This window comes from Helicoverpa armigera, chromosome 26 (assembly GCF_030705265.1).
Source record: "Helicoverpa armigera isolate CAAS_96S chromosome 26, ASM3070526v1, whole genome shotgun sequence".
NCBI lineage: Eukaryota > Metazoa > Arthropoda > Insecta > Lepidoptera > Noctuidae > Helicoverpa > Helicoverpa armigera.
Genome location: NC_087145.1, coordinates 1,534,460 through 1,548,286, shown reverse-complemented (window position 1 = coordinate 1,548,286; position 13,827 = coordinate 1,534,460). Strand labels below are relative to the sequence as shown.

The window sequence follows — 13,827 nt, the reverse complement described above, 5'->3', positions numbered from 1 at the left end:
TTTTTGTTTTTTACTATTGGGTAGTTATTAGTGCAAAAGGTTTTTACATGTCTTTAAAATAGATTAAATATTTCTTAAGGTAAAGGTAAGTTTATCGTCCAATGTTGTATCATAATCAACCTTTTTTTAACTGTATGCAGAAAATATTATCACGCTTGCTGAAAATATAATAAGCAATAGTAATCACGCTTGTTGCGATTTTAGAAAGTCTAGGTTTCCTAGTGATGTTTTCACAAAGTGTCTTAAATTCCTGTTATAGAATGTGCTTCGAGTTACAACTTGATGATATTTTAATTATTTACATACAACACTCATGGCTATTGTTAAAAGTTGTATTATAATATAAGATGTATGTATATTTTACATGCTATCCGTACTTAATCTTCAAACTTCTGATAACAAATCGCTTATCTATACCTCTACATACAAAGATAATTAGTATAGGCTGGAAACTTTTCAAAACTTTTTTGAGACCTACCGAATTATCTGCCACCGCAAAAATATTTTCAAAATATTGTATCTACTTATAGCAAAAAGTTGTAAAAACACACTTGTTTGAAACAAGAAAAAAAAATGACAAGTCCCGTCATTATGTCCTCAGCCTTTTAAAACATCATGTCTCATTTGTGTTAATTTTACAGTAGTTTCATTTTTTTTGGCGCAGCATTTTACGGGTTTGGGGATTAAAATTAATAAAGGCGTCTTGGGGTTTATGAGCAATTTCGAAAAGATATATAATGATTTAATGAGGGAATGTGTGTTTGAGACAGTAATTAATGGTTTTTGTTTGTTAATTTACACTTTTAGAATATTTTTAGTAGGTACCTATTTCATCTAAATTTTCTTTCTACACTAAAACCTATCGGTCTATTTTTTTGTGAGGTAATTTGAAGTTCTTTGTAAAGAGCTGGACTATATGAACCGTGTCCATGTAGCTTGTTACAACATTATATCAGTACAGAGAAAATTAAAAATCTTATATAGCCAAGGTCGTCGGCAAGCAGTGGTTGCGGATTGCTGAAGATCGAGCAATGTGGTAAACCTTGGGAAGGCCTTTCTCCAGCAGTGGACGTCTTTCGGGTGTCGACGACCTGTCCTAGGTACCTATGTATATATATGCACCCACCCTGTTAGCATATTCCTACCTTCTAAGGTGTCTTTATGCTACTATAGATCGTTGAAGAGTAAGATAGCATAATCGCCCCTTGACAACATGCTTATACTTATTATGTTCACTAAGTATCCAACATTGACACTTTTCGAAAAGATTGTGCAAAAATTAAGTAGCTTCAGATATGCTAATGTTTTTTTTAGTTAGAGATAAGAGTTTTTGAGTAGCTCGTGACCCCAGGCCTGTTAGTTTTCAAAAATCTGAACGTATGGTAATCTAAGAGTTATCATTTTGACCTTATCACGTTTTTTTGACATTGCGCTGTTACGCCATGATTTTTTGAAAATTGTTGAGGTGTAGGTACTTTCAACAAAAAAATATTTGTATTTTGTTCTTATCATGTCTGTGGTTTTGCTTAGGTTTTTAGATTAGCTGTATAGATTACTTATTGGAAACGACGGTTAAGGCTAAAATGCCCTAATGTTCTCTTAAATCCATCATCTATCAGGCAAAGCCGATGACGTGGAATTGTAACAGCGACTGCTACTGAGTAACATACGGGGACTTGACCTCCCAAACACCCCCCCGTGTTTGTAACACCGCCATCTTCCAAACTCCGGGCTGCTTTGTGAAGGTTCTAAAACCGACAAAGCTATTTTGTCCCAACCCAGGAATGGAACCCACGTCCGAAATGAATGGTAGACGCGCTTGCTAACCAATGGGGCATCACTGACGCCTTCCCCATTTTCGGAGAAAGTTCTTATATCAATGCAATTTTCTCAAAACATTCTTTCAAATCCTACTAGCTTTTATCTGGATCTAGGTATAGTTACAGTCTCTAGATTGTAGATTCATGATGAGTATTTTTATCAACGTGCCCCCTACACCTTATACACGATAAACTTCAATGATAGCCTTTATTACGAACATTTTAGAACTCATTTTGGAAATAAAGAGTACATGTTAGTTGGACTTATTAATATTTTTATTTAATTATTCCATACTCAACACTTAAGTACCAAGTTGTATTGTCAGTTCGATTTTTTCAAAAATCGAACTGACAATAAGTGACAATAAGCAGCAAACAATCTTCAGATTGTTCAGATTGATTTGCTTACTAGAGATCGAGTTTAGATATGAGCCCTTTACAAGTTACGTCAAATTAAGTATATATGTTACCGGCCGAACCCGATTTTAGGACAAACCAATTTTGCCTAGGCTCAACTAGTTCTTCCTATACGCGTTAGGATTAACTAGTATAGCCTAGTCCAAACTAATTTGTCCTAAGCCCGATAGGACGGACCAGTTTAGGCTAGGCAAAACTAGTTGATCCTAATATCAATACGCACACTCTAGGATAAACTGGTATAGCCTAGTCAAAACATATACATATCTAAAAGTCTAAATAAATAGATGAACTAAATAAACTACTCCGTGTTTAGAAAAAAAATAATCATCTTTATTAAACTATAATGATTCGTCGTTATGGATAAATTGATAATACGAACAATCATACTGCATATATGTAGCAAACTAACAAATAATAGGTAGGTAAGTATTTTTTTTTAATAGAAGCAATAATCAAATCTCATATTAAAATTGTTGTCGTTAAAAGTTATGGATAATAATTGGTAATACAAAGACTAGGCCATACCAGTTTATCCTAAAGTGTGCGTATTGATATTAGGATCAACTAGTTTTGCCTAGCCTAAACTGGTCCGTCCTATCGGGCTTAGGACAAATTAGTTTTGCCTAGGCTCAACTAGTTAATCCTAACGCGTATAGGAAGAACTAGTTGAGCCTAGGCAAAACTGGTTTGTCCTAAAATCGGCTTTGGCCTGTAACATATATAACTATCTTCATAAGCAAGTGACAATAAATAGGTTATAGTAATTTATCGTAAGGGATATTAATGTATGTTTAAAGGGAAATAAACGGACATTGTCTTTTTGACCAAGTTGACGCCTGAAAACCAGCTCAGGGTATCATGCTGTCTGGCTAGCTAGGCTAAGGGATAGTCAGATAAGCAAATTTATTAAGATTGCAATCTAACAGGTCCTGCTATCTCAAATATATTTGGCAATTTGCACTGTCTTTCAGAGAACTGAAATATAAAAAACGGCCCATAAAAAATCATTCAATAAAAATAAATAGGTATTGACAACTGAATCAATAATGTATTCTTGGCGCCAAAAGACTGTAAAACATAACCTGAACTCTTTTTGCCTGAGGATCTAAAATTACAGGTTGAAATTAAACCTTATTTTCATAAGTATAGGAGCTTATATTCCATGGTATGAGAAGGATGCGACTGAACATGAAATTGGTACTTTGAAAGCACATGTTGTTACACTGAATTAAAGAAACTAGATGGTGCAGGATTCGTTGATTTTTAAGTCACTGTATTTTAAAACTGCATTTCTAATATTAAAGTTTTCCCATAGGGAAGTTTAAAAAGAACATAACATCCGAATTGCGAACCTGTCTTTAACGAAATCGGTCAAAAATCATAGTCTTTAAACCGGTCAAACTTATTACGAGTTGAAACGGAGAATAGATTCGCGGATAGAATGCTCTGTTTTGGTAAATGTGACATGGGATTGCAATGATCACTATAAATAATACATAATATTAATAAGACTTGAAAAAACAAAATTTTTATCTACAGTCGAAGCGCATTGTACTTTCAGCTAATTTTGAAAATACAGAAATTAAATTACCTATTTTCTCATACGATTTGTTATCCCAAAAATAAAACATAAGCCCAAAAAACTACTTCACAACACGCGTTCTACTTTTCACACATGTCCTTCCACATATTACTACATCTACGTCACCTTATGGTTTCAGTAAGGAGTTTTAACACGATCCCGTTAATCCCATGCTATTCCCTTCAATGTCTTGGTGTAGTTCGCTCGTGTGCTCCGCGCTTAAAAAGTTAGGTTATGTGTCACTTTGACAGTTCGCGCCAAAATTGTGACGTTTGTGTTTTTTGAAAATTTTTGATAAGTAAGTTTTTTGCTTGTTTTTTTGTTTTGTGTGTATGTTTCTGTGTATTTTGGTATTTTTTAAATGTAGAAGATATTGCCATGTTAGGCGTTAAAAATTGTTGCGTAACTGAAAAGGGTATTTTATTACATTTTGTCAAATGAGGGAAATGAGGAAACTATATATATTTATTTCTTTATTATAAGATTATTTAAATTTTGTGTGACGAGAATATGTAGGTAGGTACTTTATTTAAAATTGTTCATTAGTTGTATACCTACCTTAATGACATGCTGAAGTTGAAAGACATTTAGTACAACTAAAAAAACATTAATTTTAAAAAGTATACCATGCATTATTCATCATTATTACCTAAGTAATATAAAATTAGGGAAACTAAATCAACAATTAAAGGCAAACAAAAAAATGGTTAAATATGCAAAACTAGTACAGTCAACTTCAGGTCAGTGGTAACAGTTTTATAGGAAAATCGTACTTATTACTATTGAGTTAAGGTGCATGACAGTTACCACTGATGTGCAGTCTACCGTACTTACCTCAGTATTTTTCTGGCACATAATACAGTAGGGTCAAGATTAAAATAAAAGTTGCGATATCAATATTTCTTATCTTATAAGAATAATGAAATCTAATTATCAGCTACCTTCTAAATGAAGAATAATTGTTTATTTTAACTGTAGATAAGTATTATTTTGTTTTCAAACGCTTAGATCATAATAAAAGGTGACTACGGTATTTGTTTTGTGAAAAAAAACATTAATTTCACGAAGTAGGCCTATTAGATTTGATATACAATAATTTAGAAGAATACTTTGTAGCTAAGAATGCCGTTTTTGAAACCTTATGTTAATTATTAGGTAACATATTATAATTATGTTGTTTTAAATATTTTTTGAGTATCTTTGAATCCTTTTGATAAAGTATTTTCTAATATATTTTTTTATTACACTTGTTCACGATATCATTTTGTATATTACTCATTGTAAAATTGCCTAAATCGATAAGATTTCTTTATTAATTTTTCATAGAAAAGCCAAAGTTTTATTTTGAGTAAACCCGCGAGTAAAACCTTGCCTATCTAAAATCACCATTTCCCTATTAATTCAAAATCTTTTGTTTCGGTTTGGAGGTCATGTTATTTATACATTACATCAGTATAAGTATTCTTCCTACTAGCTTTGCAGTGGTCTGTTAAAAATAAAATCGTGTTGTATATGTAACGCTGTCAAAATGTTCTGATTTATTTTTACTTTACCTTGTATGTAATCCTAATACTTAGTAAACGAAAAATAAACATAATTACTTACAATAAATGGTCAATAAGGTGGTCCCGGGAAGTACTTGAACCGGGAAAAGTAGCCTATGTCCACTAGCAGGCTCTTCATCTGTAAACCAAAAATTAAAATCGGTTCAATACTTTTAGTGTAAAAGTCTAACAGACAGACAGATAGATTTACTTTCGCATTTCCAATGCTAATAAATATACCGCTTATTAGGTACCTGTACAAAATATCAAATCCATTATTTTCTATGTCTCCATTTTATAAATGCATAATCCAGAAATCATACCAATACCTATTTATTTTCTTATTACACTGACGGACATGCTTAACGGTTCTCCAAAAAACCTACTTACAGATTAAATTTTTTGTAACATTTGGCAGTCAAAATGTGATTGATAAAAAGATTCTGTCATAAATTAAAAATGTAGCAGCGTGATTCAAAGACGCTCATTCAATATTTAAAAATAAAGCCCTTTTTGCATCATCTCCTTCCTCTAATAATAATAGGCTATAAGTCAGCCAACTAACACGTGTGTCGACTAAATAATAATTCTAAAGAGACGATTAAATTTATAATTCGCAGATGCTGAAGCCACGCGTGATCGTACACAGAGAAAGTTTATTTTTATAATAATAGCAAAACCATATGCGCGAAGTAGCGAGTAAACACCACATGTCAACACCTTACTTAGAGTCTTAGAGATTACTGAACTTTTGTAGGTAAATGAACCTAGGAACATGGCGCAATATGATATCATACCTTGCTATGATGATGAAGACATGTTTAGTGAGAGAAACGACAATGTAACAGATCTACATGCTTACTACATGTCACAGTTCAATCTAGAACTAGAGAATAGCAACAAGAATAAGAAAGTAGACAATTTCAAGTACGGAGTAGAAGAAAGCTTTGATTTTGAAGTGTTAGATAATTGGAATGGTCCCACAAATAATGAAGCTGATTTTGAAATTATAGATGAAGTTATTGACAGCAATATCAATGAGCAGAATATTAAGGAAGTGCTCTTAGATTTAGATGGTATTGATTTTGGAGAAAAAGGTAGCAAAATGGACACTTACAAAGCACAAGAAAACAAAATGTATCCTGTAAATAACGACTACATAGACGACGAATCGCTTATTGATGAACTTTGCCGCGAAGATGGAGAATCCTGCAGACTAACGCCAGACTTCAACGAAGAATATTTAAATTCTCCATCGGAAAAGAATCAACTACCTTCCATAGAAACGGTATTTTCGAAAAGATATTGTAATTATAATGCCGAAGATGTGCAAATGCCTGAGTATCATAATATAACTCCAGTCCAACAAAATATTGGTGCTGTAAATAACTTAGAACATTACAGTTATCCGAATAACATTCTTTATAATTTAGAAGAAAGGAAATATGTACTACCAGATACTCCTACAAGTTGTAATGAGTTTACTTTTGAAAGAAATGAAAGGAAGATATCAGTTTCAGAGTCTGTAGAAAGTGACGTACATAGTTCCAGTTATTATGATGAGAATTCTGAAAATTTTGATGAAGACGATCTGTTTGTAAATCTCGATGATTTTGGTTTGAATTTTGAGTCGGATAATAATGTCAATGTTGGAGATAATAAGGTTCAAAGCCAGAGGAAGGCTGACAAAGACAAGGGCCAAGGTAAAAATCTTTTTCTATTGCCATAGATAATGCCAATGCTTGTATAAATTGACTAAATAAAAGCTGATAAGCTATAAAAGCTAAGTTGATGCAAAGTTTAATGAAAGATCTTTTGTTTTAGGTGAAAGAGTATGTCTATGGGAGCAGTGTTATGAAAGATATCCGAATCAAACGACGTTGGTGGAGCACATCGAGAGGGCCCATGTCAACACATACAAAGGTATATTTTGTACTTACTTACTTACTATTATGTATCCGGGGCTGCGGGATTGTTCGAAAGAGTTACCGCAGCCCTGGTACATAAAAAGCCTACGACGGAACACGAGGGTTTTTAGTCAGTAAGAGTCTGATACTCCCTCACCGCTGCTACCCACAGCGGGAGGGGTCATTTGATGATTTTTGACGTCGTTAAAAAAGAGTATTATGTATCAGTTTCCTAAGTTCAAAACATGTACAGAACATTTAAATAAAAAAATAAAAGCTGTGCCTAATTTGAAAATTTAATGTACAACATTGATTTTATATGCGCATAAGAAAACATTTGATTACCGAAACCAAAAGTTCCTGTAAGATAGTAAGATAACAGTATAAATTAGTATTGCTTATGAGAAACAAACATATGAATAATATATTATTTCCTGTTACGCACATGTGCTATTTAAGTATTTCCTATTAGGTTATTCATCTTTTTGACATTCAAACAACCGTCTAGACAGTATTATTTAATTCATCAAGTCTATTCTTTTACCACCTTATTTAAAAACGTTGTCTTAAAAAGTAATAGATCTTGTTCTAGGTTTAATTAATGGTCTAAATCTAGTACTAAAGCCAGCTAGAACAAAGTTACTTGTTCGAAACGCTGTATTAAACGGTAAACTTGTACATAATATAATGTGGTTAAACACTTTTGGACACAGACTTCATCTCACGCAGAGAGGAAAGGCTATTAGAAATAAATCAGCTCGCTTTTCCAAGTTGGATTATAAAAATCAATCATTTTATTTCAAGTTTCCTCACATAAATTTTCCTTAACTTTTATATACAAAAGCTGTCAAAACGTATCCATAAAATTTAATATTCTTCAGATAAAAGTTTTCTGCCGATTGAAAAATCGACCCTTTTATAAATGTTGCGTTTTGTTTCCCTAGGTGATGAATTCAGTTGCTTGTGGCGCGACTGTGCTCGCGAGCGCAGACCGTTCAACGCTCGTTATAAGCTGTTGATACACATGCGCGTGCATTCTGGACATAAGCCTAACCGGTGTCATGTGAGTACCAGCTTTATTTTATTATTAAATTAGCTTCTTGCTTTCGTATAAACCTAGGCAGAAATAAGTATGTTAATCCTGTATTCTGTTAACTATGTAGAAGTTTTACATATTTCGCAGAGATGAACATAGATTTAATTTATTCAGATTTTATATTAAAAACACACATAATATACCTTGCAAATATTTTTAAAAAAATTTCATAGATCAACGTCAATACTAATATGTATGATATGTTAGAATCAGTCATCATCATCATTATTATGTTAGAATCAGTTTTTATGCGATGCCATGGACTTTCACACATTAAATGGTGGGTTGTACCATTTAATAAAAACCAAACCATAAGCAGCCGTGAAACTGCCAACTAAATTGTCAGCATAGCTGAAAATCTTTCAGTTATAGTTAAATATACATATAGTATTGTGACATGGATATGTTACGTTGGACATGGCATACAAAATATTCAAGAACATATAATCTTTCTAGCATCCCGGCTGCGGTAAAGCATTCTCCAGGCTAGAAAACTTGAAGATCCACGTGAGATCTCATACTGGTGAACGTCCGTATGCCTGTCCTGCTCCTCATTGCAGGAAAGCTTTCTCCAACTCCTCGGATCGAGCTAAGCATCAGAGAACGCATTTTAATGCTGTAAGTACCTAAAGCTTTTTGTTCTTATAATTGTATAGCCCTGGTAGATATTATATAAAAGAAATAGATGTGTTTGTGGTTTGAGCGTTTGATGGTAAAACGGCTGAACTTATGAGGATAATTTGGTGTGAAGAGAGCAGATTTAAAGTTAGGTTTAGTATTTGGTTCTTTTAAGACATAATTTGTAATGCCTTTGCCTATCAGACAAAATATAGGTTTTAAAGCATTTGTTAATTGTTTAATTGGAAGAGGTAGCAAAAAACCTATGTAGTTAACTGTGGTAAAAAAAAGCAGCAGAGATACAATTTACCTTGACTGTATGGAGTACGCAAAACATCATTGTCCCTTGGGACACATTACTGGAAACTTAAACATTTAAGAACACACAGTTATCAACTTAAGTCAAGATAAACAAAATCTTAATACAATTAAGCAAGATCCGAAACAAAAAGTTTTGAATTAGCCAAAACACTGACATCCAAAGGTCAAAGTTAATCAAAAACAAAAATGATTTTGCAAAATAATGTCTGAATTTTGGTTGCGTAACTTTGTAACTGGTCGTCAAAATGTAGGTACCTAATCTTTTCGCCTGTTAGCGGAAGATTACTGAAATTGCTCTCTTATCCTAAAGTAAAAACAAAATTAGGAATAATTAACATTATCACGCTTTTACTTTTAGAGTTTATGATTATTATATGAGTGAGTGAAAATGATAACCTCTAGATATCTAAACGTTTTACTAATTTTAGATTGACCCAGGGCGTGTATTTCGTATGACCTATCTTTTAGGAAAGGAAGACCTATCGCAACGTCTAAACTATTTGCCATCCAAAATGTACTTATTTGAAAAGTTATGAGCAGATAATTGTAGAAATTAGTATGGAAAATGGATTGTGCGAAAGACGATATTGCCAGGGAGAATACTATTGTGAGATGTCATCAAACAAGGAATTACGAAAGGGGCAGACATGACGCACCAGCCACAAATACGAGTTGGGATAAGGACAGAATTATGGTGAAGAATCATGGCAGCTTGTAGAAAATCAGCAGCACTACTGGATTCAGATTTCAATACCATCATTCTCTTTTGAGATGAGGGTCCAGAAGTGAGAGGCAAGAATGCCGAGGTTTAAATCTCAAGCGTTTCAGGACACCTATACAAAGTAACCTAACAGTGTACAGGATTACATACATCAATCCTTTCAGTCCTCACATCGTGACTTAATAGACAAGCTTTTTAATCAGTTTTGCATTTCCAATACATATTACTAAATCCAGCATTTTCTATATCATCACCCCTTCTTTTCAGAGACCATACGCCTGCGGAGCAATCGGCTGCGGCAAGAGATACACAGATCCTTCTTCCCTTCGTAAACACGTCAAGACCCACCCCCACATTACCAACGTGCCTCGAACCTGCATACCCGCGGCCAGGCCGATAAGGAAACCTGATCAGGAGCAAACGGTACCAAGCTCTCCAGCTAAGCTGACGACCCTCAGGTGTATACGAGATAAGTTAACTGTACCTAGGTTGCAGAAATTGTAGATTGATAGCCATTTTCGCAAGTTACTGATAAAATCTTGGATAGGCGGACAGGAACTTATCTGCCAGATAAACCAAAACTATTGGTATCATAGGTCACGGATAGCAATGTTTGGCAGAAATTATAAGAAGCATTGATATGGCAGATAGCATTAAATATCAGATAACTAACCGATTCTTATATTATTATATAACTAGCCAGTGATACCGGGCCTATATCGTTTTGCTTTCTTTGTTAACTTCTAGACTGTGTCTTCCATTTTTTTTGACAGTATGAATACTGAATGATAGTGGTACCAGTAATTATGTATACCAAAGAACTATACCAAAATTAAATAATACTTCCCAATGATGACACAATGTAGGTACGGCCTTATCACTAAAAGTTCAGGTGCGATGACCTTTATATATCTTGCAGGGAAAGATGAATTTTGAAAATGATTTTGGATATGCGCGGTTATGATGTCATATTTTAGTCGCTTATTTTCTTGTATGTAGGTAATATTCATGTAAATTCAAGAAGTTTTGCATTAATTGTGCATGGCAAGGGGCAAGGGGTAGCTGTAGAGTAATTTTGAATCCTACCAAGATTTTGGGAATAATGTTGTGTTTAGACCAATCAAATGAAAATCAAAGAAGTATACTAATTATTTAGATAGTGGGACCATGTAATATAAAAATATTTTTCTTAGATTTTAAGAAACGAATGCTCAAATTAAGACTTCAGTTTCATATAAAGTACGAAGTGGTTCTAAATAGTGTGTATTAAAAAAAATAGCTCAAAAAAGACTGAAGTAACATGATTGGCTCAATTTTTTTCTACTAGTATTAATTAACATTAATTAACGATTGTAGCTTGTGTTAAAAACACAATAAAATCACGTAGAATAGTACATTTTTTAAGTCGATTAGTGTAGGTAAAACTTCGATTCCAATTAGATCATTTTAGATTTTAATAACATAAAAAATTGTTTGTAAATAATATCTAATCATATGTTTTGTGTTGAGAAATGCCACATAGGGGATTCATTGTTTATAAAAAGTATGTTTTTATCAAATTTATTGTTGTTGCTAATTACTATTCTGAGATAAGAACTCAGAAAGAGTGATATCTATTCAATACTAGCCGTTTGTGCGACTTTGTCTGTATAATAATTTTATCTTTTCAAAACAATGCGATGTGAAGCAATTATTTTTATCTTTTTTTGAAAATTTTGATAATGAGCTGGCGTATTTTGAAATTACATAATGCTGATTACCTAGGATATCCTGGATTCAATGGTAGAGTGAAAATAGCGAATATTTAAGAAATGTATCAAAACTTTGATCTCCATGACGATTTATTGTACTTATTTGTTAAATTTTTTAGGAAATAAACATTAGGATTAAGAAAAAGTTCCATTTGCACCTATATTTGCTCAATTAGATTGTAAGATTTTGTACATTTTTTTATATAAGAACTTTAGGCTACGTAAGTATATCTATAAAAGAAAAACAATATTGGCTGTAAACACTTAGGCACCTATGTCCACCAAACTCTTAATTAGTATTATTCTTGGCATAAACATGCACGATTGTAATATTAATTAATTAGAACTGAACGTTTTAATATTTCAAAAACCTTTTTACTAATTGGCTATCTCTAGCGGGTATTAAACCCACGATACGAAGTCTCAGAAATAGCCAATTATTCATACTAAGGGATTCTCATCTCACCTTTTCAGGAGCCAGCTGAAAATCAGTGCTGTGCTTGCATGCACAGCGTATACTGAGCTGAGTCTCCTGCTACACATCATTTTCTTTTTCTGTTTGTTATCCTTTAAATGTAACGTGTCTGTGTAGCAAATAAATGGTTTTCCGTGCGGCTACACGCGTAATGTACCAGTGTTGTAGTGTCGTAGCATGCGAAGGAAAATAATTGACCTAATAATTGAACTACCGGTTCAAACGATCACCCTTGGAACTATATGACAGATTGTTCGCTGACTGTAAAAGCGCTCTTATTATCGGTTTCCCTAAGTGTTTACAATCAATATTGTGTTAAGGCACGTTTTGGAAGCCAGCTAGGTCGGCAATTGCAGTCGGCAGCTTGCTTTGAAAACGTACCTTTATTTAGAAGTTAAGTTATTCCTAATCTGTACAAATGCATGCTTTCCAAAGAATCTCGTTTAGGATTACATAAGTATTTTCCGTTTTGAGATCTCTTTATTTGCTCATTATATTTTTATTTTATACTTCGAAGGCAGATACTGTCGTTAATTTTAATGCTCAAATAAATATAAGATACTATTAGATTTGTTGTTTCAATACTTTACTTACTTAACATAATATGACTTTTCAATGCTCACTTACCTTTTAGTTTCCTCACTTTTTCATTTGGAAACTCTAGCCACTGAAAAAAAAGCATTTAGCATCCTTTTCCATTTCATACTAACTCGTTAACTCTGTTCGGCTCAATTATTCGAAAGAGTTAACGCGGCCCTGGTGCATTAAAGGCTTAAGAAGAACCACAGCGGGAGGAGTCATTTGATGATTTCCAGGCAAAAAAAGACAGGCAGTCACTCCATGTATAACACTAGTAGCTACCTAGTCAATTCGATACAATAAGACTAAAAGCCGACCTCAACAAAGTTGAGAAAAGGCTGACTTAAAGTGTGGTGGACACTCATACAAATGATGATGGACTACTTTTGCAGTAGACACTTGTTACTCTCATGAAGAGAGGGAAGTCTTAAGGAGTACTTTTCACGAAATGATGGTGTTACTCAGCAAATAATTGTTCTAGAGGTCAGTTAGACAGTCGACCCATGCGAAGCGTTTGCACTTACATTATATTGACTGTAAGCAAGTTTCGAAAACGCGACGTCTACTTCAATAAATGTACTTATTCCATATATGGTGCCTAAAGGTTCACCAACTATGGTGAACATTTCATTGATAAAAATTGCTCACACACAGATGCACTACCTATTCCGTCACTTTCGTACCCCGATATGAAGGCAATCTGACAGGACCGGAGAAAGAGGCCCAAGACCGCCATTTATGTGCTTTCCGATGCACAACATTTATTTGCATATCTATTTCACATAGATCTAGAATCTAGACAACGACAGGATAATTTTAAACAAGGTTTTTAGGGGGAATCAGAGCTCGAGAAAAATTTGAAAATAGTATGCACATAGTAACTTTACACTTTCACAACACTTCACCAATCACTCTCCGTGATCATTTAGGTTCCAATTTAGCTAACGTCACTGGTAATCCGAAGAAAAAAGATTTTTCATTTGAGTTATACGT

The 13,827-nt window shown here is 33.6% G+C and overlaps 1 protein-coding gene across 1 annotated transcript; it reads left to right on the top strand.

Moving 5' to 3' along the window:
- The first annotated feature begins 3,974 nt into the window (after positions 1 to 3,974).
- Positions 3,975 to 12,812, top strand: LOC110379947 (zinc finger protein 69). The gene is made up of 6 exons (XM_021339780.3): positions 3,975 to 4,120; positions 5,987 to 7,069; positions 7,191 to 7,289; positions 8,218 to 8,336; positions 8,826 to 8,987; positions 10,297 to 12,812. Exons 2-6 carry the CDS (start codon positions 6,142 to 6,144, stop codon positions 10,531 to 10,533), a joined length of 1,545 nt encoding a protein of 514 aa, XP_021195455.3. The 5' UTR covers positions 3,975 to 4,120; positions 5,987 to 6,141; the 3' UTR covers positions 10,534 to 12,812.
- Positions 12,813 to 13,827: the final 1,015 nt, after the last annotated feature.